The sequence below is a fragment of the Mus musculus genome, chromosome 4, assembly GCF_000001635.26.
Source record: "Mus musculus strain C57BL/6J chromosome 4, GRCm38.p6 C57BL/6J".
Classification (NCBI taxonomy): Eukaryota; Metazoa; Chordata; class Mammalia; order Rodentia; family Muridae; genus Mus; species Mus musculus.
The window spans coordinates 74,241,973-74,267,404 of NC_000070.6; the positions used below are offsets into that span (position 1 = coordinate 74,241,973).

Consider the following 25,432-nt stretch of genomic DNA (forward strand, 5'->3'; position numbering starts at 1 on the left):
TGGCGCATGCCTTTAATCCCAGCACTTGGGAGGTAGAGGCAGGCAGATTTCTGAGTTCAAGGCCAGCCTGGTCTACAGAGTGAGTTCCAGGACAGCCAGGGCTACACAGAGAAACCCTGTCTCAGGGAGAAAAAATTGTAGAAATGCATGATGACCTCATGGTAAGAGTATTGTGGTAGAGGAGGCTGGAGAGTTCAAGGTAAGTGACTATAGGCTCTAGAAGGTTAAATGGAACAGTGTACTACCCATACCCCTTGTACCCAATACTGTGCTTAGCAACACAGTGAATCCTAGGCCAGTCTGGCTTACATGAGACCTACATTAAAGACCCTGTCTGGAAAACAAAGAAACAAAAATAAAACACATCATCCAAAGTGAAAAGGGATTAAGGGGATTAAAACAGGACAGCTGCTAGGCAGATAATCAATCCTCTTATGTTAAATATAGCTAATGAAATTAGGTCAATAGGAATAGTTTTGTCAGTTGGGGGCAGGGGATCCAGTGGCATCACTGAGGCAATTTATGATGAGGTCTACCTTGCTTAAATGTCTCTTTATCAGTACCAGGCTGCTTAATTAAGTGCATGAGGCAGACCGTGAATGGATGTCTACTGAGCCATTTACTGAGTTAATGAATGAAGGATTATCAAGTATGTGCATCATCAATCCGTAAGTTCTGTTTTATTTTTATTAATTTATTTACTTGAAATCCAGACTCATGGAACTGAGGGTGTGAACTCAGACTCACTCATTATTTAGCCAAAGACGTCTTGTATTTCTAATCCCTCTGTCCAAATGGTAAGATTATAGGCATATACTATGATCAACTGAGGCGGGCACACAAACAAAATGTTGGAGATATGCAGAACCCCCTCTTCAATAGTGCATTCGTCAGCCTAAGACCCTCACTTGCATGTACTATGTATTCACATCCCTCTCCTAAAAGTGTACGCAGTAACCTCAACCCCGCACTTGCAGTCCAGCCACATACATACACATACTATGCTAGACGATGGAATAAGTTTCTCCTCCCCTAACAACCACAAAACTAGGAAAGTGTCTATTTAAATGTATTCTTTTTTTTTTAATTAGGTATTTTCTTCATTTACATTTCCAATGCTATCCCAAAAGTCCCCCATATACCCTCCCCACCACTCCCCTACCCACCCACTCCCACTATTTGGCCCTGGCATTCCCCTGTACTGGGGCATATAAAGTTTGCAAGTCCAATGGGCCTCTCTTTCCAGTGATGGCCGACTAGGCCATCTTTTGATACATATGCAGCTAGAGACAAGAGCTCCGGGGTACTGGTTAGTTCATAATGTTGTTCCACCTATAGGGTTGCAGTTCCCTTTAGCTCCTTGGGTACTTTCTCTAGCTCCTCCATTGGGGGCCCTGTGATCCATCCAATAGCTGACTGTGAGCATCCACTTCTGTGTTTGCTAGGCCCCGGTATAGTCTCACAAGAGAGAGCTCTATCTGGGTCCTTTCAGCAAAATCTTGCTAGTGTTTAAATGTATTCTTAGTTTTATCTAGGTATCCTGAGTTCAGATGGGCTTGATGGTAGAGGCTGATATGACATGAACTAATTTTAGATGAGTATGTAATAAGACAAATTGCCCTCTGAGTGAATGTTTATCACCGTATACCTATGCATAATTGGCGATGAATGATTACAATTAGATGCTTGATAACAAGGGACATGCACAGTAGAGAAAGGGGTCTTATAATTTAAGCGTGTCAGTCAAAAAGGAGACCTGAGCGTGTTACACCTCTTAGTAACCAGCCCTTCCTTTGTTTAGGTCCCATAAAGAGAAACTCCAAGTGATAACTGGGAACCCTTAAATATTCTCTCATTCATAGGGCCTGCTGTTATTTTTTTAAAAACTTTTTTAAAAAGAAGTATTTATTTCTTTTATGTATGTGAGTACACTGTTACTGTCTTCAGATGCACCAGAAGTGGGCATTGGATCTCATTACAGATGATTGTAAGCCACCTGGGAATTGAACTCAGGACCTCTGGAAGAGCAGTCAGTGCTCTTTACCACTGAGCCATCTCTCCAGCCCCCTGCTGTTATTCTTGACAATTATTCTCATCCATTCTATCACTTTACTTTTGAAGAAAGTTTCTTTGCTACTCGGAAATTTCAGTTCTTTGAGACAAGAAACTGAAAACTTCCAGTCCAGACATTGACTAGCCCAGTAAAACAATTATTTACAGTTATAAAATAATAAGAACCTGAAGCAAAGGATAGTAGAAGATACTTTTATGACACATAAATTCTCCAGTGTCAAGTTCTCTTGTCTAGTGGGTACCTAAGTGACTCATGACCATGAACTGCAAGTTTGACTTTCTATATGTTGTTTTTAACAAAGTCTCAAAGGTTCAATTTTGCCAATAAAGACTCAGGTGCCAGATGCTGGGCTAGAAGCCTGCTAGCTCAGAGAGGCAGAGAAAGCACTCAAATGATCTTCCTCCTCGGCTGTCATCCCCAAACCAAGCTCTCCTCTCTCACAGTCTCTAAAAACCTCCTTCAAACTGAATCTTCCCAAGTCTACTTCCTATGCATCTCTCTTTCCATCCTCCTAACTCCCTTACTCTCTGACTTTTTCTTAGTAATCACATGTCCACTCCCTGTCAGCTGGTTGCTTCCTCTGACATTTGACCTAGGGTTGAATTCATTTAACCCTGTTTACAATGCTCAAGCAGAAAGCTCTTTAATTAAAGGTGTGAGCTGAGGCTGACCCACACTGTAGCTAAAAGCAGGTTTCTTTTTTTTTCCCCAGTAAATAACACAATCTTAGGGTTCACAGTGATCAAATATTCTGCAACAACTATGTAATAAAAAAAAAGCTTGTCATTTTCCAGTCAACATTAGGTCACTTCTAGGGAGTAGTATGAGTAGGCAGGCTACTTGATTCTGGAATCTCAGTGTAGCAAAATTTGGAACAAGGTATTTTTTTATAAATTGAGCTGAGCATGATGGAATATACTTGTAAAGTCAAGGATATCTTTTTTCTTTAATTTATTTTATGTGAGTACACTATCACTATCTTCCGACACACCAGAAGAGGGCATCAGATCCCATTACAAATGGTTGTGAGCCACCATGTGGTTGCTGGGAATTGAACTCAGGACCTCTGGAAGAGCAGTCCGTGCTCTTAACCACTGAGCCATTTCGCCAGCCCTTGGCAAGGATATCTTTAACGACATAGAAAGATCAAGGTCACCTAGACTACAGGAGACTCTGTTGCAAAGAAGCCAAAAGGAATTTATAAACAAACTCAGACTTAATTCACAAGTGGCTTTTGTGAAAAAGTATGAGACGTGAGGGAGGAGTCTGTCTGTGGGGATATGCTCTTCTCTGTACCCAGTTGTTTCTTCAGTGAGAAGCATGAGTTCATGGACTAGTGAATGAAGAAGCCAATGCTAGTATAATACACAACGTTGGTGATTCACCAGGACATCCCTCTGCACATTAGTATTTGGAAGCAACGGAACAACAACAAGAACAACAGCAAAATAAAACCAAAAACAGTTGTGGTGGCTCACACTTGTAATCCTAGAATTTGTGAAGTGGAGGCAAGAGGATCAAGATTAGCCTAGATGGGTTAGACAGTTTGAGAGTAGCCTGGACTACACGAAGCGCTCAACAAAATAAAACCAAACAAAAGCCTTAGTAATTTCAGAAGGACCCGGGGATCCATCCCATATATAACCACCAAACCCAGACACTATTGCATATGCCAGAAAGATTTTGCTGACAGGACCCTGACATAGCTCTCTCTTGGGAGGCTATGCCAATGCCTGGCAAACACAGAAGTGGATGATCACAGTCATCTATTGGATGGAACACAGGGCCCCTAATGAAGGAGCCAGAGAAAGTACCCAAGGTACTCCCAAACTGCCAGGAAGCAGGAGTGGGTGGGTTGGGGAGCAGGGTGGGGGGAGCGTATAGGAGGCTTTGGGGATAGCATTTGAAATGTAAATGAAGAAAATATCTAATAAAATTGCCTGAAAAAGAAAAGAAAAGAACGAAAAGAAATGCGCACAGTAGAAAACTATCTCCTGGTTTCCAGCTCTCTGAAAACAAGAACTTTCCCCCATTTTAATAAGGCTGCCTCTATTGTTCATGAGAAAGCTTTCAGGGGAAAGTCTGGAACCTTGGGTGGGGCTAAGGATAGCAATATGGCAGAGGAGCCATGAAGAAAGACAGAGAACTTCTGGGGCACTCAGAGGGCTACGTGGACCATTCATTAAATGATGAAGACCTATGGATAAGGTTAGACAGTATGGGAGAGGGGGACAGGAAAATAGAAGGGTACAGCTTCCTGGGTCTCCTGAGGTCCTATCCACATTGGAGACATCCAAGATAGCACTTAAGGATACTTCCTGAAGTCTTCGGTGATCTTAGAGAGGAAAGTCGTGTTTCAAGGGAGAGTCATAGGTCAGGCAGAAATGAATATATTATAAAGAGACGCCGCGTCTCTCAATCAGACTTTCAACTATTGAAAGAAGGGAACTGAAAGAAACAGGAATCTCATACTGGGATCAGGAAAAGGCACCACACCTAGGGGATACATTCCAGGAAAGAGATTTCATAGTTTTAGCTATTTGTCAATGATGTCTGTTGGGAACTAGTCTTGATGGTAAGTGCTTAGATGTGCACATCTTGGTTCTCTATTTAAATTTTAATCTCAGGGAATTCTGTGATATCCTTGTTTAATCTCGATTCCCAAAGAACATTAAATAAATCCACTTTAGTTGTTTTCAAATAAATTTATTTTTTTGTTTTCCACTCCTCCCCCCCCCCCTTTAATCAGCTTATTAAGAACAGGTAGTGGCTCACGCCTTTAATCCCAGCACTCGGGAGGCAGAGGCAGGTGGATTTCTGAGTTCGAGGCCAGCCTGGTCTACAAAGTGAGTTCCAGAACAGCCGGGGCTACACAGAAAAACCCTGTCTCAAAAAACAAAAAACAAAACAACAACAAAAAAAAACCCAAAAAAACCAAACCAAAACAAAACAAGAACAGGTGGTCAGATCTGGTTTCAGAACAGGCTGTGATTCTGAAGTTCAGTGACAGGACTTACAAGCAATGGGACATTTTAAGAATTAAGAATTATGGGGCTGGAGAGGGCTCAGATCCCACAACCAAACAGTGGCTCACATCCATCCATAAGATCTGAAACCCTGTTCTGGGGCACCTGAAGACAGCTACAGTGTACTTATATATATTAATAAATAAATGTTAAAAAAAATTTAAGAATTACTAGATGTAAGCCGGACGTGGTGGCCTTTAATCCCAGCACTAGGGGGGCAGAGGCAGGCAGATTTCTGAGTTTGAGGCCAGCCTGGTCTACAAAGTGAGTTCCAGGACAGCCAGGGCTACACAGAGAAACCCTGTCTCGAAAAACAAAACAAAACAAAAAAAGAATTACTAGATATGGTGACTCAAGACTGTTTACCTAGCACTTTGATGCTAGAGGCTCACCTCATGTACAAAGCCACATTGGTTTACTATATTAGTCAGGATTCTTTAAAGGCACTGAACTGATAGAATGAATAAATGTGTGTGTGTTCTATGTCATTTATTGGAGTGTCTTACAGGCTAGTCCAAAAATGTCTCCTGACAGGAAGGCCAAGAACCTGATAGTTGACAGCCCACAAGGCTGGAGATTTTAGCTGGTCTTCAAGCTATGCTGAAATCCTGAATAAAGCCTCAGCACCGGCAAGTGGACAAGCAGACAAAAAGCAAAAGATTTCTTCTGGGCTGGAGAGATGGCTCAGCAGTTAAGAGCACTGCCTGCTCTTTCAGAGGTCTAGAGTTCAATCCCCAGCATGGTGGCTCACAACCATCTAATGGGATCTGATGCCCTCTTCTAGTGTGTCTGAAGAGAGCGACAGTGTATTCACATACTTAAAATAAATAAATCTTAAAAAAAAAAAGCTCTTTTCTTCCTTTATGAAGGATTGCCATTAGAAAGTGCACACCAGATTTAGTCTGAGTCAAGTGACCTACTTCAAATGATCCAAGCAAGAGAAATCTCTCACAGCTCAGCTGCTTGGGTTTTAGTTGATTCCAGATGTAGTCAAATTGACAAAATTATAGCCATACAGCTACATGAGAAGATCCTGCTTCAAAAAAGAACCCCCCCTCCCCGAGACATCATCACTGCCACGTCACCATCACCACCACCATCACCGTCTCGTCACCCTCCTTCCTTTAGGTTCCATATGGCCTTTGAGTATTGTCTCAAAAATGCTAAATGAAGTCAGGAAAGTAAACCTTCTGACTAAAAAATGGAAAATCTAGGCAGGTGTGGTGATGTGATCTTAATCTCAGCACTAGTAGGTAGAGGCAGGTGGATCGCTGAGAGTTCAAGGCCAGACTGGCCTACAAAGTATGGTCCAGGGCAGGCAGGGCTGTTACAAAGAAACCCTGTCTCAAAACAAACAAACAAACAAACAAACAAATAGCAAAAAACCAAATAATCAAATCTTCCAAACAACAACAGCAAAAACAGGACAATATAATTTTTTATACTAAAACAAGTGCTATTTGTACAACATTAACATTAACAACATAAGTGTGAAGCAATGGGAGTTCAGGTCTCCAGGGTTTTTAGTCTAGGGTACTAGGTTTCCAGTCTAATATAGCCGACAGCTTCTTTATTCCTCTGTTTTTTGTTTTTCTCTTTGCCTCCTTTATTACTGGGCATGCATATTTTACTTAGATTTGCTTTTTTTTTTTTTTTTTAATAAAAACATTTGTCACTAGGCAATGGTGGCGCATGCTTTTAATCCCAACACTTGGGAGGCAGAAGCAGGCGGATTTCTGAGTTCAAGGCCAGCCTGGTCTACAGAGTGAGTTCCAGGACAGCCAGCACTACACAGAGAAACCCTGTCTCTAAAAACCAAACCAAACCAAACCAAACCAAACCAAACCAAACCACACCACACCACACCACACCAAACCAAACCAAAAAAACCCCAAAACCCCAAACATTTGTCACACTTTTTTCTTTACATAGACACATATATGTGCACCCTCTATTTACAGTTCTCTCTCCTTCCTTCTTCCCTTCCTTCCTTCCTTTTCTTTCTTAAACCCAGGATATCTCTTCAGTTACTTTTAATTTAGACTAGCTCCTGGACTTTCCCCTCCCTCCCTCTCTCCCTCCCTCCTTCTCTCTCTCTTCCTTCCATTCTTTATTACTTTCCTTCTTTCTTAAGACAGGGTCTTACTATTTAGCTCCAGTTAACCTATATATAGCCAGGTTGGCTTTGAACTCAAGGTGAACCACCTGCCAAGTAGCTGGTACCATAAAGGGTTGTGGCACTATGCCCAACAAGTCTTGAAAAAAACTTCTGTTTTTTGTTTTGTTTTGTTTTTGAAACAATGTTTATCTTTGCACCCCTGGCTGTCTTGAAACTCCGTCTGTAGACTAGGCTAGGCTGGCCTTGAACTCAAGAGATCCCCCTGCTTCTGCATCCCTAATGCTAGGATGCAAAGCATACTACCAACCCCCCACTCCCCACGCCCGCCCCAGGGTGTGTGTGTGTGTGTGCACAGACGCAGCACTTTTGACATTGACTTATATTTCGGTTATACAGAGATGAGGAAAGCTCTTTTCTTTTCTTTTCTTTTCTTTTCTTTTCTTTCTTTCTTTCTTTCTTTCTTTCTTTTTCTTTTCTTTCTTTCTTTCTTTCTTTCTTTTTTTTTTTTTGTTTTTTGTTTTGTTTTTTGTTTTTTTTGAGACAGGGTTTCTCTGTATAGCCCTGGCTGTCCTGGAACTCACTCTGTAGACCAGGCTGGCCTCAGAAATCCGCCTGCCTCTGCCTCCCAAGTGCTGGGATTAAAGGTGTGCACCACCACGCCCGGCTGGAAAGCTATTTTCTTATGTTATGTTTTAAGCACACCTTCCCAGACTACACTTTTACTCATTAGTCTCATTATTCTCTTTTGTTTCCAAGGCAGTCTTGCTTTTATTTTCACCCCATTAATATGTATGCAAAGTGTGTGGTGTGTGTGTGTGTGTGTGTGTGTGTGTGTGTGTGTGTGCAATGTCTAGGGCCCATAAAAGAGATCATGAAGTCTTTGTCTCTCTCAGACTGCAACTGGGGATATACTTCTATCTCACTCCCCTCTCCTTCATTTCTTTTGAGACAGGGTTTCTCACATATATCCCTGCCTTTCAGCAACTCACACTGATCTACACTTGTAAATCAAATTGGCCTTGTATTTAGAGATCTGCCTTCCTTGTCCCCCAAGTGCTAGGATTAAAGGTGTGTGCCAGTACGTTGGCCTTGATAATCTCTGCTTAGCAAGGATAATAAGAGTACTTATTCATTGAACTATTTCAATTATTTAATAATAGATGTGCAATCTTTGTAGTTCACAAAACGCCCTAAAATTTAAGATATGTAACTATAGTTTTAGTATATTCAATTGCTTTGGAGTATGGTTGCCAATCTCTATAATATCCACATTGAAAAATTACCAGTTGACTATATATAAGTTAAGTAAGTTTAGAATTGTATTTTTCCAAACCCTAAGCTGTGTTTTATTATTATTATTATTTTTTTATTATTATATCTAAGTACACTGTAGCTGTCTTCAGATGCACTAGAAGAGGGCGTCAGATCTCATTACGGATGGTTGTGAGCTACCATGTGGTTGCTGGGATTTGAACTCAGGACCTTCAGAAGAGCAGTCGATGCTCTTTACCACTGAGCCATCTCTCTAGCCCCCAAGCGGTGTTTTTCCAGTCAAAGAAATATGGTGGTTAGATCTCATTATCTTTCAGTTAATTAACCATATCCCATCTGTCTTTACAGTGCTCCCCCTAAAAAAAAAAAAAAGAAATAAATTAAAAAAAACACATTTAAGTACATTTAAATAGTTATGTTGAGCTTTTTTTTTTTAAAGAGGTGATCAGTTTTTGAGACAGCATATCATGTAGCCCAGTCTAACTTCAGGTCTATGATGTGTTGAGAATGATCTTGAATTTCTAGTCCTCTGATCTCTGTTCCAAGTCCTGGGTTATAAGTATGCACCACATTCATTAGAAATCCTTGTTTTCTAACAACACGTAAAATGATGGTCCTGTGTGCTCACTTTTGTATATGCCTGGTCAGTAACTAGAAGAAATGCAACAAAAAAACCCAGATAGGAACTGTGGGACAGTAAAACCTGTTTAGCCTTTGCAAAACGCTTAGTGTTTAGGCACCTATCTGGAAGTAAGAGTTTGAGATCTGTGTGATTCCTCTGCGGTCTTGGAAGTCAGATTTACACAGACGTGTAGGAAGGTAACTCAATTCAGGATCCCTAATCAAGATTTCTCTAGTCTTTAAGTATTAGACCTTTTTGCTCAAGGGCAGGCTTGGTTGCTAGGAATTTGGGAACACTGCTCACTTGGGATCTCCGACTGAAGTAGGCTCAGAGGTGCAGCCCACTGGTTGGTGTACCGGCACAGGACAATGTCATCGTGAGTCTGGCCTTCCTGACCACCTCCACTCGAGGTAAAAATCAGCCAGCCGTTCTTGCACCGAGGGTTGCCATAGACTCGCACCGAGTCCCTGCAGGCGTGTTCGTGTACTATTTTATTTCAGGTCCAGCCCCTGTGGGAACCTAGTGAGTGATCCGACAAAGATCTGTTGCGCACCTGCTCCTTCTGCTTCGTCAGTGTTTTTCCTCCTTTGAGAAAGAAGAGGCGAGCTTGTCCCCAAGGCAAAAGGAAATACAGCACGGCAAGCGTAGACTAGGCAAGAGGCGGAAGTCTCGGCTTCAAGTCGGGCACCTTTAAGCAGTTTAGAGACCCACGTGACCCAGAGAGCGCCCGGCCCAGCGGTCACGTGGGGGCGCGTGCGCCACACGCAGGCAGAGGCAGCCCGCACAGCCTGCGCGCCCGCGCCGCCTCCCGCCCACCTCCGAGCCGGGAGGGAGGGGAGCGCGGCGGAGGGATTCCGTGGTGGCGCCCCGTGCGCGTGCGCAGCGAACAGCTGTCACCCAGTGCGGAACAAGTCTTCCAAAGATTCCCAAAACCCTCAGGGGAGGCCGCACTTTTCATCCCTTTCATTCGGGTGGCGTCTGGACCTCCGCCAGCGGCGCAGGTAACCTCTTCTTGGTCGGGACGGAGCGGGAAGGGTGGCGGCCTCGGTCCGGTCTTCGCAGGGCAGCACGGGCCTGGGCGCTCCGCGGTGCAAAGCAGTCAGCTGGGAGGGAGGAGGCGGCCCTGACAGTCCATTCTGGCCCTCGGGATTCGGGAGCTCGCTCGCCTGCCTCCCGGGAGCCGATCGGAGGTGCTGTTGCTCCGGACTGCCACGCCTGTGTGGTCTGGGGCGCCGACCGACCCCTCTGCGGCCGACTCCAGGAAGGCCGGGCCTGTGCGTCCTCCGAGCCTCCCTTGGGTCGGGATGTCCGGATCCGCGAGGTAGCAGGTAGCCCGACCCTCACTCGGGTTCGTTCTTGGCCCTAGCAGATGATCTTTCCCTTTTTCTTTCCTCCGTCTTGAGGCCATTTCTTTGTGCGGTTCCTGGGGGGAGCCATGATGCGGGGTAGACAGTGGGCGCTTAATAGATGCGACTTCGTTGCGGCATGTGAACTGCCAGGGAGAGAGGGCGTGTTGTGCGATGGGAATGCCAAGAAGGCAGGCGGTCTAGCTCGGGCTGGAAGTTGGTGTTCTCTGCTCAGCAGTGAAAGCAGCTGGACTCAGTTCTGAGGATTTTCTTGGGGACCCAGAAGGCAGCCGCCGGTGTGGCTGAGCCCGCAAGCTCGCACGTAGTCAGTCAGGTGCTCTGAGAGAAGACTTGGAAGACTTGACCAACTTTTTTTTTTTTTTTTTTTTTTAAATCTTGGACTCAGTACGGTCACTCACACTTGGTGATTTACCTAGTACTGCTTAGAAAGCTTACGTTAGAAATGAAGCAATTCGGAACCCGGGAGACGCTTTTGATAGGCTCGGTAAGCTTAGGTTAGCACCAATCTTTGCTGTATTTCACCCACTTGAGTTTTGCGTTTAAAAAGGGCGGAAGGGAGTGGAGCCTAACTCTTTCTATGGGAAAAGTTATTAGTATTCTAATTTAAAAGTGTGATGGTTAAAACTTTTGGTATTTTTGGTTGTTTTTTGAGTCAGGGTCTTATATGTAGTCCTGCCCAACTTAGAACTCTGTATGGTAGCTAACCTGGTGCTCCAGGAAATCCACCTGCCTCTGCATCACCAGTGCAGGGATTCCTGCTGGTCATATTTCTGCACTGCTACTGGTTATTTGTTCTCTAAAATTTACGGTCCGTTCCCACCGCCTGGAATATATAGCTCAAGTGGTAGGGCCAATGCTTAGTATCTGAACACCTTAAGTTCGGTCTCTAAGATTGAAAAAGAAAAAAAAAGAAAAAGGAAAAAAAAGTTCGTTTTTAAAATTTAAAAATTTTTTTTTACTATTGAGCATGTTCACTAATGTTTTCTTAAAGCTTGCTGGCCTGGTAACCTATCATGCTTTGTTTTGGAATGCACTGCCTAGTTAAGTAGTTTTAGGACCTCCTTCCCATTTTATTTTATTTTATTTATTCATTTATTTATTTATTTATTTATTTATTTGGTTTTTCGAGACAGGGTTTCTACCTTCCCATTTTAGTGTTTAGAGTTTACACATAATGTTTACAGTTCTCCACGAAATTGGTAATACAATAAAATTCAACGCTAAGGCTTGCTTTATGGTACTAAAAAACTTACTTAATTCCTCCCTCCCCCACCCCACTCTCTTTCCTTTCCTTTTGTCTTGAGACTGTCTCTTGTAGCCCACATAGATTGGTGAATTGGTGATCTTTGTCTCTACTTCTTGAGTGTTGGAATTACTTTGTTTGACTCAGACCTGGGGACTGAATTCAAGGCTTTGGCGCATGGTAGGCAAACTCTATACCAAGCTACATTTCCAGTCCTACATTCTGTAGCAAGGATTCTTACTGCTATACCCTTGATACCCGTTATTATTTACTAGATATTAAATGATAAAACAAGTACATTCTGTACTGTCATTAAGTTCAATATGTAATGCAGGTTTTTTAAAAAAATTCTCTTTGAAGCAGTAGTTCTGGCTGAGTGTTTAAGGCGATGGAATAGAAAAAATTGTCTCCTTTTTTTGTATGTTAATATTTCATGGTCCTGTAAATACCATTTTTTGTTTATTTATACTTGTTTCAAACAATAGATTTTGATCCTGATGTTTTCCCTCCACATACTCCTGTCAGATCCTCTCTCTACCTCTTTACATACTTCATTTTCTCTCTCAAACTCCCCACAAAACTCAACCAACCAACTAAAACTCAAAACACACACACACAAAAATCAGTTTCACAATTAAACAGAACAAAAAGTGTATATATACACACAGACACAGGCCCAGGCAAAGGGAGTGGGGGGGAGAGGAAGAGAAAGAGAAGGGGGGATAGAATATGAATATCTTTCGTCTTGGTCAACTAATTCTGGGCACCAGGGCCTGCCCTGGATAGAACTGACTTTTGCAGGTGGTATCAATTACAAATAGCTTCTTGGTTAGTGGTGGGACTACAGGTACACGTATCCCTCTTAGCTGAGACCTTATCTAGCTTGAAGCTGTACATATCTTTTTTTATGCTGCCACAGGCTCAATGAGTTCATATGTGCATTATTGTTGTGTCTGGAAGATGCCCTCTTTCTCTGGAGTCCTCCATTGCTATGGCCTTGTAGTCTTTCCACCTTCTTGGTCTTCAGTCCCTTGATCTGGGACTGGAGAAAAAAATTTTTTTTTTTTTTTTTTTGGTTTTTTCGAGACAGGGTTTCTCTCTGTAGCCCTGGCTGTCCTGGAACTCACTCTGTAGATCAGGCTGGCCTCAAACTCAGAAATCCGCCTGTCTCTGCCTTTCAAGTGCTGGGATTAAAGGCGTGCACCACCACGCCCGTTTGGGACTGGAGAAATTTGATGAAGATATCCCATTTAGACCTGAGTGCTCCAAAGTCTCTCATACTCTGCATATGGTGTAGCTGATGGTCTCTGTTTTAATTACTGTCTACTGCAAGATTCTGTGATGCTGGCTGAGTGAGGCTCTGATCTGTGGGTATAGCAGCATGCTAAGGGCAGTCATTTATTGCAGTGTCCTTAGCAAAGTAACAGGAGATGTTTTTCCTAGACCCATAGCCACTTAATCAGTGTCATGGATTCTGTCTCATGGTAAGTTCAATAAAAAAGTGGTTTTTTACTGCAGTAAATACCAGTATCCCTTGCAGGCAGGTCACTGTTGTAGGTTATAGGGTTTGTAGCTGGGTGATACTGATGATTAACCACCTTCTCTGGTATGGTATAAAGTGCCTTCCAGCACTGTTAAAGTTTCTATTCGGATACCAGCTCCATTTCTTCATGTTTGATGATATAAATAGGTGATATACGTCAGCATTAGGGCCTTATCATCTGGTTGTGGCAAGTAAACAATAGCTTATTACATTTTGCAGACATGCCTATGGGAGCCATTTGGCCAATGACTCAAAAAGATGTAACCCATTCCCATCATTGGGGGTTTGTGTCAGGTATCTAGCTGTGGTATTGCCTCCCTCAGTATGTGATGATTCCATTTAGATTACTTCCATAGATTATATGTTTTAGGAACGTGTAAAGTAGTAGGTTTCCATATGGTTTTCCAAAGGGCCTTTAGTGTACCTCCCCATATTTTTTCTTCTGCTCTGCCCTTCCATTTCCTTCTCCATTTGATCTTCCTATTATGTCTTTCCATTTGTCTCTCCATAACTATATTCTATTTTCCCTTCCTTGGGATATGGTCTCCCCACCCCCAACTAGGTACTTAAACTTCTGTGACTATTCAAATCATAGCTCACATATCTAAAGAGTAAAAACTGACATCCACATAGAAGAGATACCATGCAGTATTTGTCGCCTTGGGTCTGGGTTGTCCGGGATGATGGTTTCTAGCTGTTTTCCATTTACTGGCAAATTTCATTTTGGTTAACAACCAAATAATATTCCATTGTGTAAATGTATCACATTTTCATGACTTGTTCTAATAGTTGATTAGCACCTAGGCTGTTTTTCTGGCTATAATGTATAGAAAAGTAATGAGCATGGATGTACAAGTATCACTTTAGTAAGATGTAGATTTCTTTGAATATGAATGCAAAGAGGTAGCACCATCCCTGATTTCAACTTGTATTACAGAGCTATAGTAATAATAACAGCATGGCATTGCCATAAAAAGTTGTCTTGCTAAATAGAATAAAGTTGATGATGCAGACATAATTCCACACACCTTTGGAAACCTGAATTTTGATGATGGAGCCAGAATTACACCAGGGAGAAAAGAAAGCATCTTTAACATGATGTAGTTAGACTGGATAGCTGCATGTAGAGGAATGAAAATACATCCATATCTATTTTTCTGTACAAAACTCAACTCTAAATGGATCAGAGTCCTCAATGTCCTACCATATACCCTGAATACGATAGAAATGAATTAGGAATAGCCTTGAACTCACTGTCACAGGAAAGGGTTTTCTGAACAGAATGTTGATAGGATAGGCACTATGATCAACAATTAATAAATGGGACTTCATGAAACTGAAAAGCTTTTATATGGAAAAGGGCACCATAATTTGGGCAAAGTGGCAGGCTATAGTATCTTGAATGCACAAAGAAGAAAGAGAACTGGGATCCAGGAAACAACTCAATTAAAAATGGGGTGCAGAACTAGGCTGAGAATTATAAAAAAAAAAAAAAACAAACTCACAAAACAAACAAACAAAGAATTAAAACTCAACAAAGATTGAAATGCTTAAATGTTCAATATCTTTAGTCATCAGGGAAATGCAAATTAGAATTTGATATTTCATCTTAACTCAGAATAGCCACGATCAATAAAATAAACGACAGCAGTCTGTGGTGGGGAAAGGATTCTTCATTATGGTGGGGGTGCAAACTGGTAGGGGCAGTCTAGAATTTAGTGTGGAGGTCCCTCCTGAAGCTGGGAATCAATCTACCTCAAGATTCAGCTGTTTGTTTATTTTTTGGGGAAAATGGGTCTCACTTTGCAGTTCTGGCTGGCTTGGAACTCACTGTGTATAGCAGGCTGGCCTGCAGTTCCTAAATCTGCCCCCAGAATTCAGGGGTTAATGGTGTGGGCTACCATTCCTTTTTCTTCACTATTGAGTCTCATTTGAACTTCTTGGGAAGTATAGTATACTGTCATCTTTTTTTTTTTTTAAGATTTATTTATTTATTATATGTAAATACACTGTAGCTGTCTTCAGACACCCCAGAAGAGGGCATCAGATCTCATTACAGATGGTTGTGAGCCACCATGTGCCATGTGGTTGCTGGGATTTGAACTCAGGACCTTCAGAAGAGCAGTGCTCTTTTTTTTTTTTTAACCTGCCTCCTCCCTCCCCCATACGTGCTCTTAATCGCTGAGCCATCTCTCCAGCCCCTTGTCTTATTTATTTATTTATTTATTTATTTATTTTTGCAGTTCTGGGGATAGAAACTAGAGTTCTGGAAATAGAAGCCATATGTATACATGCAATGTGTATTTTTGTCTTTATAACTATAGTGTTGTGAATCCGAAAGTACAAATTTAAAAAATTAGTGGTAAATGAAACAAGATACCATTAACAGTAAGTCTTGACAGGGAGCTGACAGAATTCATAATTTACTTCAGGTGTGAGGTTTAATTAGAGTGAAACAGACTCAGTTTTTACTTTTACATTTTCCATTTACATATTGCAGCTCATTTTACTTTTCACCCCCCCCCCCCACACACACACCCAAAGCTTCCCTACACACTTCCCTCTCTGTCTCTTGGAATTAAGTGATACACTGAAAATATTTCATATTCCGTGGTAGCTTAATCCACCCACGCAGTCAGAATAATCCCTTTAAGAAGGTTAGCCTCCTTGCTCCACTTCCAGCAGCTCTTCATTTGGGGTAGCAGCCTGCAGTTGACCCTGTGTTTGTGAGGCTTTGTTCAGCCCATCATTTCCCACTCCTTTCCTCTGTTCGCTTACCTCTCAGAGTGGGGCTGATCCTTTGTTCTTCCTCCCTTCTGATTTGTACTTTACTGTTTATTTAGTTTCACCGCCCCAGCCACCTTTCTGAAAGCTCAGCTGGAGTCCAGTGCCTTCGTGCACGTCTGGCCTGTAACCCAGACTCCTCCTCCTCTTCTTTTGGTGAATTGTTTATTAAGTTTTTGAATAGTGACCCATTAGTTGCTCTGCTTGTTTTTGCATCTACATACATTTAAAGAAAACAGTAACATGTACAACGTGCTAAGTACTTGCTAGATATGGGAGGAAGGCAATGCTAAAACTGCAGCTTTCATCTTAGAAGGGAATAAGAGATTCTCCAGCCATTTTGAGTAACCATGGCCTGGGAACACAGACTTATGTGACCTCAAATTCTATGTTCCAACATGGAAGCAAGCAATTTAGGATCGGTCTTATCTTACTGTTACCAGGCTACTGAACTCATAATGTAGCCCAGCCTTTAAGTACAGTGATCCTCCTTGACCAAGTGTCCAGGGTAGCTGCACTTGCAGGCTGGGCTCTTTGTCTCTATTTTTTTCAAAGACAGGGTCCTATTATCCATACTGGTTCTGAATTCTACATAGCTCAGGTTGATCTAGCATTTGTGACTTTCCTGCCTCAGTCTCCTGAGTGCCCCACCACACTTGGACCCCTCCCTTTTCCTTATTTTCAGGCGTGGTTTTGGTCTACATCTCCAGCTGTGCTTCCTGCCTCAGCTTCTCAAGTGTGAGGATTTGGGGCTACCCCCTCCTTCCCCTTGCCCCCACCCCCACTCTTGTGTTTGAACTCCATCCTAGTGCATGCAAAGCAAGCATGTACAATTGAGCTACACATCTCCAGCCTCAGTTTAGAAATCTTGACTTTTCTTCCTTTTTCATTTCTGTTGTGAAATTTTCTTCAGAACATACCAAATACTAATTGGATCTCACTGCACACTATATACATTCACTTCTGTTTTGTCTGGCTAAATTTTCTTTGGATAAATCTCTTCCTTGGTGTTTCCCCCTTTTCATCCCCCCTTCCTCCTTCTCCCCTCCTTGTCTTCCTTACTCTCTTTCTTCACAGCAACAAGAAATGAAAATATGAGCAAGATTCCTTTTTTGCTTCAGTTTCCTCAGAAGAGGTATACTTAGGGAGCTTAGTTCTTTGAATGGTGTGACGAAAATGACTGAGTTCAGGAACTGGATATGTTAAGGGGTAAAGGTCCAAAATTACTTGCTGGCATACTCAGATAAACGCCAAACTTCTTTTTTCTACTCTCTCTCTCTCAACCTTCTCTGTCTTGTTTTCAGCCATATCTGCCTTCTTGGAGATCTCTTGAAGAATAGAGCAGAACTGAACCTAAGAGATATCTCTTCCTTTAGGCTTCTCCTGGATTTTATTTCTCTGAACCACCTTCGATTGCCTGCTTTGAAACCGGAACCCCCTCAGTTGGCCCTGCATTTTTTAGTAGTTACTATTGTAAATCAGAACTCTTGAAAAGCAGCTTTGTCTCCAGAGCTTGCCTGACTGATTAGAATTTCAATACTGTGGAGAGGTTGGAATGTTGCAGGCCCAGGAGGTAGTTTTACCTTATCTTGGGCTGGTTTTCCTCTTCTGCACGCAGTAGCCTTTCTTTTTTCCTGGCAGTCTTGTGAGTAGTAGGTCATTTCTTCTTGGACTCTATTAACATGGTAGACCACCAGCTTCCACCAACCAAATGCTAAGAATGTCATCAGAGACCCTTCTGTAGCCTAGCATATAGCATAGCATAGAAAAGCTTTCCCTGTCTTGCTGTGACTGCCCCCTTTGATATTCTGTGTGTTTTAAATTTGCCTTGACTTATATTTCTCTTTGTTCTGCAACATGTTCTGTTCTCATAGTGTAACTGAAACTCATGAAACTGCTTCCATGTTGGAATATGGAGTTTGGAGTGATCTAAATCTGTATTCCCTGTGCAACAGTCATGTTAAAATGCTCCAGAAAAATTTATTTCATATTCCCTTAAAAAACAAAAACAAAACAAAAAACTGCTTTTTTTTTTTTTTTTAATTTCGCATTGATACCATTTACTTACTGTATTTTATGTGTCATTGTTAGTGCCAGGACTGTTTTGTCCTTTCAATGTCTGTGGAACTAAAGTTAGGAATTCAATCACTGTTGAATTGCTAGCTGCATTTCCAGTTCCTTCAGTGGCTGCTGACTCTGCTCAGACAAATACCAAGGTGACTTGTATTTTGGCCAGAAGAAAAGGAATGTTTCATTTCATATAGCTGGTGTGTTTCACACAGATAGTTTGTAGTTTTCTTAGTTTCCTGCTGTGGTTTTTTTTTTTTTTTTTTGCTAGTGAAACAAATTAGATTTGTTTATTGTTTTGTTTTTTGTTTTTGAGGTAGGACTCTAGCTGCCTCACCCAGAGTTTGGTATGTAGACCATGCTGACTTCTGACTTGTGAAAATCCTCTTGCCTCTTTCTCTCAAGTACCAAGATTATAGATGTGTTTTTCATGCTAGGCTAATCTGCTTTCTGAATAACTTTTGTTTAGGACAAGTTTATTCCTTTTCCCGAATGTGACATTCTATGTAATGTCTTTTTAATATTTTATGTGTAATATTATATGTATATGCATAGTCTGTATGTTAGTCACCATGTTGATTCTGGAAATTGAGCCAGGCAGGGTCCTATGTAAGAACAACAAATGCTCTTAACCTCTGTTCCTTGCTTCTAGCCCCTTGATACTCTTTTCTTTACTTTTCTTGATCCCCCCCTCTCTCCCCCTCCCTTCCTTCCTTCCTTCCTTCCTTCCTTCCTTCCTTCCAGGGGTTTTTTTTTGCCGTCTTGGAACTTGATCTGTAGACCAGGCTGTCTGCAAACTCATAGAAATCCACCTGCCTCCTAAGTGCTGGGATTAAAGATATGCATTCCTGGCCAATACTTCTTTATTATTACTCATATATTATTGTAATGATTATTGTATATAATATTATTATAGCAGATGTGAGGAAGACTACGTGCCAATCTGTCTTTCTTTTCAGTGCTTGATAACTCAATGGCTAGTGGGCTGTGCCAGCATTGGGAGGAACCCCTTGCTGTCTATAGTATGGGTGTAGACAAGGAGACAGAGCACAGGATGGCTCGTTGAGTTCTGTATTGCACAGACAGTTGGGAACTCACAGCTAGGAAGTGTGCAGAGGCTGCTTCAAGGGAAGGAATATGTGAAGTCACAGATTACTTAACTTGTTTGAGAAACTGGGTGAAGTACAGTTGGCTTTCTATATTTGAGTTTTTTTGTATTGATGAATTGAATCGACCAAGGGCTTACAAAAAATTGCATCTGGTTAAGGATGTAGCTTAGCTGGTAAGAGTAGTTACCTAGAGGGTTTGAGTTTGATTTCCAGTACTACAAACCTCCTATGAAGGAGATACAGGCATATGGATCAGAAATTCAAGGTCACCCTCAACTACATAACAAGTTCAAGGCCAGTCATGGCTATATCAGAAGTCTCAAGAGGAAAACTTGGCATGTAAAACATAAAAAATAATTCCCTGTGCTGGATGCCTTTATGTCAACTTAACACAAGCTAAGGTCACTCGAGAGGTGGGAACCTCAATTAAGAGAATGCTTCCATGACTGTTACCGAGCCTGTTGGACATTTTCTTAATTAATGACTGGTGGTGGATGACCCAGCCCTTTGTGCATGTTGCGGTCCCTGAGCTGGTTGCCCTGGGTTCTTTACAGCAGGCTGAATGAGCCTTGATGGTCAAGCCAGTCAGCAGCATTCCTCTATGGCCTCTGCATCAGCTCTTGCCTCTGGTTCCTGCCCTATTTGAGTTTGTATACTGACTTCTTTGACTATGAGCTATGATATGTTCAATCTTACTCTCTTTCTTGAACCTGGAGTAGGCTGGAGGGCAGCAAATCCCAGTGATGCTTCTGTCCCTGCCTCCTCCCACAATGCTAGGGTTACAAAACATGGCCATGCTTGGCTAGGCTTTTTACATGGATGCTGGAGTTTGAATTCAGAACTTCAGTTTTGCACAGCTCTTATCAGAGCTCCTCTGGTACTGTTTTCTGTCTTCAGTAGATTAGTTTAGTTTCTGGTGGTTTTGTCATGTGATTGGTTTTTAATTATTATAGAAAACCATCTTATAAAAAACTGGAAGACACTTCAGCTCTGTGCTAGTGATATTGAACATCCTTCAGCATATATATGCTAGGCCTTTATATATATATGTGCATATGTGAGATAGTGGACCAGTACATCTGTGTGTTTATTTGAGGACCATTAACACCTGACCTCCAGGTTTTCCCAGCAGTCCCTCCTCAGCATACCTTGTCCCCAACCCTGAACTTTACAGCCCAGCAGCTACGCTGCTTTTCTCCTTCAGAGGCTTCTCCTTGGTGTCTGTCTCTATGTTTCTCTGTTTGTCTGTCTGTCTGTCTGTCTCTCTCTCTGTTCTTTTCCCTCTCTTTCTCTCCACTCTCTTTGTGGGCTCTCTCTCCACCTTTCTTTCCTCTTGGGGCCAGTGAACTTGCCTAAGAACAGCTTCCCAATAAACATGCCTTTAAGATAATCAAATTTGGCTTGAACTGGCTCATTTTCACCAGTGGAGAAATAACTTATCTCTGTGGTAGACTGTACTTCTAGAAAATTCAGTTTTACTTGGAAAGGTTTCATGGAGGTCAGTTTTACAGTCAGGTCAGTGATTCTGTATCCAGAATAGGAGCATGTTAGGAAGCCCTGAGGCGTCCTTTTTGAGGAGTCCATTATTGATGGCCACCTTTTCTTTGCAGAAACATCTGTGGCCATCATGGAGGTGGTGGAGGTGGAGAGTCCCCTAAATCCCAGCTGTAAGATAATGACCTTCAGACCTTCCATGGAGGAGTTTCGGGAGTTCAACAAATACCTCGCATACATGGAATCCAAAGGAGCCCATCGAGCAGGTCTTGCCAAGGTGATTATATTCAGACTTGTCCTAAAAAGTATCCTTTGACTTCGGGAATTACATTGTTAGTTTTTGGTTCTTTCAGTGTCTGCTATCTAGCTGGAATGCTTAATTTTCTTTTGTTTGGATTATTTATACTAGACTATGTTCTAGAATTTCTCTTCCTTCCTCCCTCCCTTCTTTCCTCCCTCCCTCCTCCCCTCTCTCTTTCTTTTTTTTGGTTTTGAGATAGGTTCTTTCACTGTCTTGAATCATAGCCATCTTCTCTCTTCAACTTCCTGAATGCTGGGATTATAGGCTCTAGCAACTATGCTTGTCTCGTGTTAAAACAACAAGATACAATATCCTCAATCTACAGTTTCTAATTCAGTGGTGTTTGTTTATTCAAATAGTTTTATAGCTGTTACTACTATCAAATTATATGTGGATATCACAAAGAGAAACTATATATTTTAAATGGTCATTTCCAATTTCCTGGTATCACTGTTGCCCTAGGCAATCACAGTCTGCATTCTCTATCAATTTGCCTTTTTACCTATTTTTGAAAAAAAAATTTGTATATTATTTATGGGTGGTGCCTATGTATGACATGTGGAGATGTATATATTGCCACAACTCATCTGTTGAGGCCAGAGGACAACTTTAGAGTTGGTTTTCTGTTTTTACCTTGATGTGGTTCCAGGGGACAATATTGTTTATCAGTATTTCTTTGTTCTTATTTTGTTTTGTTTTGTTTTGTTTTTGTTTTGTTTTTTCAAGACTGGGTTTCCTATGTAGCTCTGGCTATCCTGGAACTTTTTCTGTTGACCAGGCTGGCCTCTGCTTCCTGAGTTCTGGGAGTAAAGGTATGAATTGTCATACCAGGCTGTAACAAGCATGTTTACCACCGAGCTCTTTTACCAGATCCTAGCCTACTTTCTTTCTTCAAGTGTGAAGTGTCTGCTGTGTAGCAGTGATGATGGAGGGCATGCAGGCAGAGTCTATAATTCTAGCACTTGCGAGGTAGAGGCAGGCGGATCTCTTGAGTTTGAGGACAGCCTTGTCTTCAGAGTGAGTTCCAGGACAGGCAAGGCTACACAGAAATCTTGTTTCCAAAAAAACCAAACCAACCAACCAACCAACCAACCAACCAACCAAACAGATAATTAGGGTGAAAGAATCCAGGTTGGAGACATGGTTCAGTAGGTAAAATATTTGCTACCAAACTGTGAAGACTTACAGTCTCCAGAAATCATGTAAAAACTGCGGCCAATAGCATATATTTTGTAATCCCAGCCCTCCAGTGTCAGTGGCAAATGAAGACTCATGGCCAGCCTGTCACAGAAGGTGGTAAAGAGACTGTCTTAGTTAGGATTTATTGCTGTGAAGAGAAACCATGACCATGACTACTTTTTTTTTTCTTTGGTTTTTTGAGACAGGGTTTCTCTATATTTAGCCCTGGCTATCCTGAAAGTACTCTGTTAGACCAGGCTGGCCTCAAACTCAGAAATCCACCTGCCTCTGCCTCCCAAGTGCTGGGATTAAAGGCATGCGCCACCACACCTGGCCATGACAACTCTTATAAAGGAAAACATTTAATTGGGGCTGGCTTACAGTTTCTGAGGTTTAGTTCATTATCTTCATGGCTAGAAGCATGGTGAGTAGGCAGAAATGGTGCTGGAGGAGGTGAGAGTTCTACATCTTCTTCAGCAAGAGGCAGGCAGAAAACTGTGAGCCATTGAGCCTGGAATTGAGCATCTTAATGCACGCCCCCACAGTGACACACTTCCTCCATTAAGACCAACCTATTCTAACATGGACACACCCACACCGAATGGGCCAAACTTTCAAACATGAGTCTGGGGAGCCATTCCTATTCAGATCACCACAGAGACCTGTGCCAAAAGAGTAGGAGGTAGGAGTTAAGGAAAAACATTCTAGGTTGTCCTCCCTGCCCCTCCACTAATAGATGTGGTGTGTGTGTGTGTGTGTGTGTGTGTGTGTACACGCACACGTGTGCGATTGCTTATGAAGTATATAAAAGGGCTTTGAATCATTTAGAACTAGATTTACTGGTATTGCCATCCACCCAGTATGGTTACTCGGATTTGAATTCTGGTTCCCGTGATTGAGCAGTAAGGGCTCACAGCTGCTGAATCACTTTTGGAGCTCACTCTATTATTATTATTATTATTATTATTATTATTTTATTTTTTTAAGACAGAGTTTTTTTTTTTTTTTTTTTTTTTTTTGCTAAGTGCTAGGATTACTGAGGTAATGCATTAGGGGGTTTATTCCACCTGCAGTAAGAAGTGAGGGTAGTCTTGAATTGAATAGATTAGTCTGACAAAACAATTTCAGGAAGGAATGATTTATGTTGGCTGTTTTAGAATACATTATGGTGGTAGGGACATGAGGCAGCTAGATGGTCATATTACATCTACACTGTGGAAGGAGGAAGAGATAAATACTGTTGTTCAACTTGTTTTCTACTTTTTAATACAGTTCAGAATCTTAGCCCACACTTAGGGTGGGTCTTCACGTCTCTGTAATACAATCTAGATCTGTCCCCTAGGTGACTTCTATCAAGTTGACAATCAATATTAACTATTAAAATTGGGAAGGAAGATGTAGTAGTAGATGTTTCCTTGTCCTGTTCTTTTGCTATGCTGAGACATTGCTTGAAAAAAAACTACACTGGCATCTATGTAAAAAATGAGTTTGGTTGTAAAGACAAGTGTCCACGGGAAGTCTTACCAGGGATAGTGTGCTGATCTACTGAACAGCTCTCGGTAGCTTTGAACACTTAAAAAGAGAAGCCAGTTTTGAGTAGGTTCATCTATTCTTGTTCTTAAAGATACGAAATTATGTGTTTTAAAAAATAATGGTAAATGGTGTGCTTAAGGTCGTAGGAGAGTTCATGAGGTCCCAAAGACTGTAATTTCATCATATAGGTGCATGGCACTGGCAGAGGCTGTTGCTAGTGATACGTTCACTGGGAAAGGTTTTTCCCTGGACTTTGCATATCTGTTATGAAGGTCAAATGGTGTGGATAATGACTGTTAGCTGAACAGAGAACTTCAGAAATATAGGTTTGGAGTACGAGGACGAGATATCTTGATTCATACTAGAGACTGTAATCCAGTTTTTTACTGTTTGTGGCATTTTGTATCCAGAGGTCATTCCTTTTGTTAGGTGGCTGTTGTCAGTAGTTATGCTCTGACTTCTACATTTGTGCTATGTACTCCCCATGCCTCCATGTCCCCCCTCCTCATACACAGAATAAGTAAATGTAAAAGTTGTTTAGAATTTGCTTTTTCAGTTTTGGTCTCAACTTGCAGATTATAATTTGAGGTAGACATGGGGGAATCTTTCTTCAGTTGAACAGAAGGTGTTATTTTTCCGTCATTTGGCATGAGTATGAAATGCTATGTCATGTATTATCTAGGAACTGGGCTTTATTAGCCCAGAGAGAAGCTGGAGATCACCTTCTCCTCTCTAGTTTTCTAGCTGTCTGTCTGTCTGTCTGTCTAGCTATCTATTTTTTTTTTTTGAAACAGATTTCTCATATATCCCAGAATAGCCTGGAACCCTGAATTTCATGGTTGTTCTGCCTCCATCTTTGAATGCTGGGTTGTTGGCATGTGTGTTACTATACTGTGTTCATTATTTGACCTTTTTTGAAAACCTTTTTTTGTCTCCTTTTTTGTTTCTTGAACACATCTCCTGGTCCTCTGTAATTAGTATGCTGTCTAGTGGTGAGATGACTTGTTAAGTAACGAGAAGAGGAGCTGTAGGCACACTGAGTACACCCATGACAGGTATAAATTAGAATCAGAATAAAATTAATATGAGAATTACAAATACACCTGAGTGAGTCCAGTGTACCTCACCCTCAATGGAACACTCTTTGACAAAGACAGCGTTCTCTAATAATATTAGGTTTGCTCTCCTAGGATGAAGCTGAACTGCTTGTTTCTTCTAATAGTATTTTGCTGTATTCTTATTGTCACATAAATTATGTTTAACCTAGTTTCATTCTTACTCTGGATGGTGAAGTAACTTAAGTGTATAGAGCTTCAACAAACCAAGTTACTTGGTTGAAAATCCAGACTATATAGATGTGGATGTTTTTCTTTTCGTGGGGGAATAAAGGTCCCCTGTGGTTCCTTTCTTAATGTATTATTGACATTTCGTGGACTTGTCTTAACTTATAATAATTTCTTTAACTTACAATAATCAATTTTTGAGTACTTCAATAATAGTGAGTTTAATTTCAGAGTAGCCCAATTTTGTTTTTTCTCTAATTATTTATATACATACACATAAACATATACATATGTACATATATATGTGTGCATATATGTATGTGCTTCATAAAATACAAGAGAGTGAAGATATGTACCTATGCCTACAACATGAAGATAACATCGTTCTTCTTTTGCTACTTTGTAGATAGCATCTG

At 41.5% G+C, this 25,432-nt stretch overlaps 1 protein-coding gene across 6 annotated transcripts in view; it reads left to right on the forward strand.

Moving 5' to 3' along the window:
• Nucleotides 1-524: 524 nt before the first annotated feature.
• Kdm4c (lysine (K)-specific demethylase 4C) overlaps nt 525-25,432 on the forward strand; it is a 163,368-nt gene continuing 138,460 nt past the window's right edge. Inside the window, exons 1-2 of one of the 6 annotated variants that reach the window (NM_001172095.1) lie at nt 525-668; nt 20,837-20,997. In NM_001172095.1, the coding sequence (NP_001165566.1) occupies nt 635-668; nt 20,837-20,997 (195 nt within the window). In that variant the 5' untranslated portion in view covers nt 525-634. Of the gene's footprint in view, nt 669-9,906; nt 10,115-10,152; nt 10,442-20,836; nt 20,998-25,432 lie in introns of those variants that run through there. The other 5 variants (NM_144787.2, XM_030253892.1, XM_006538352.4 and 2 more) reach the window with 5 other exon arrangements.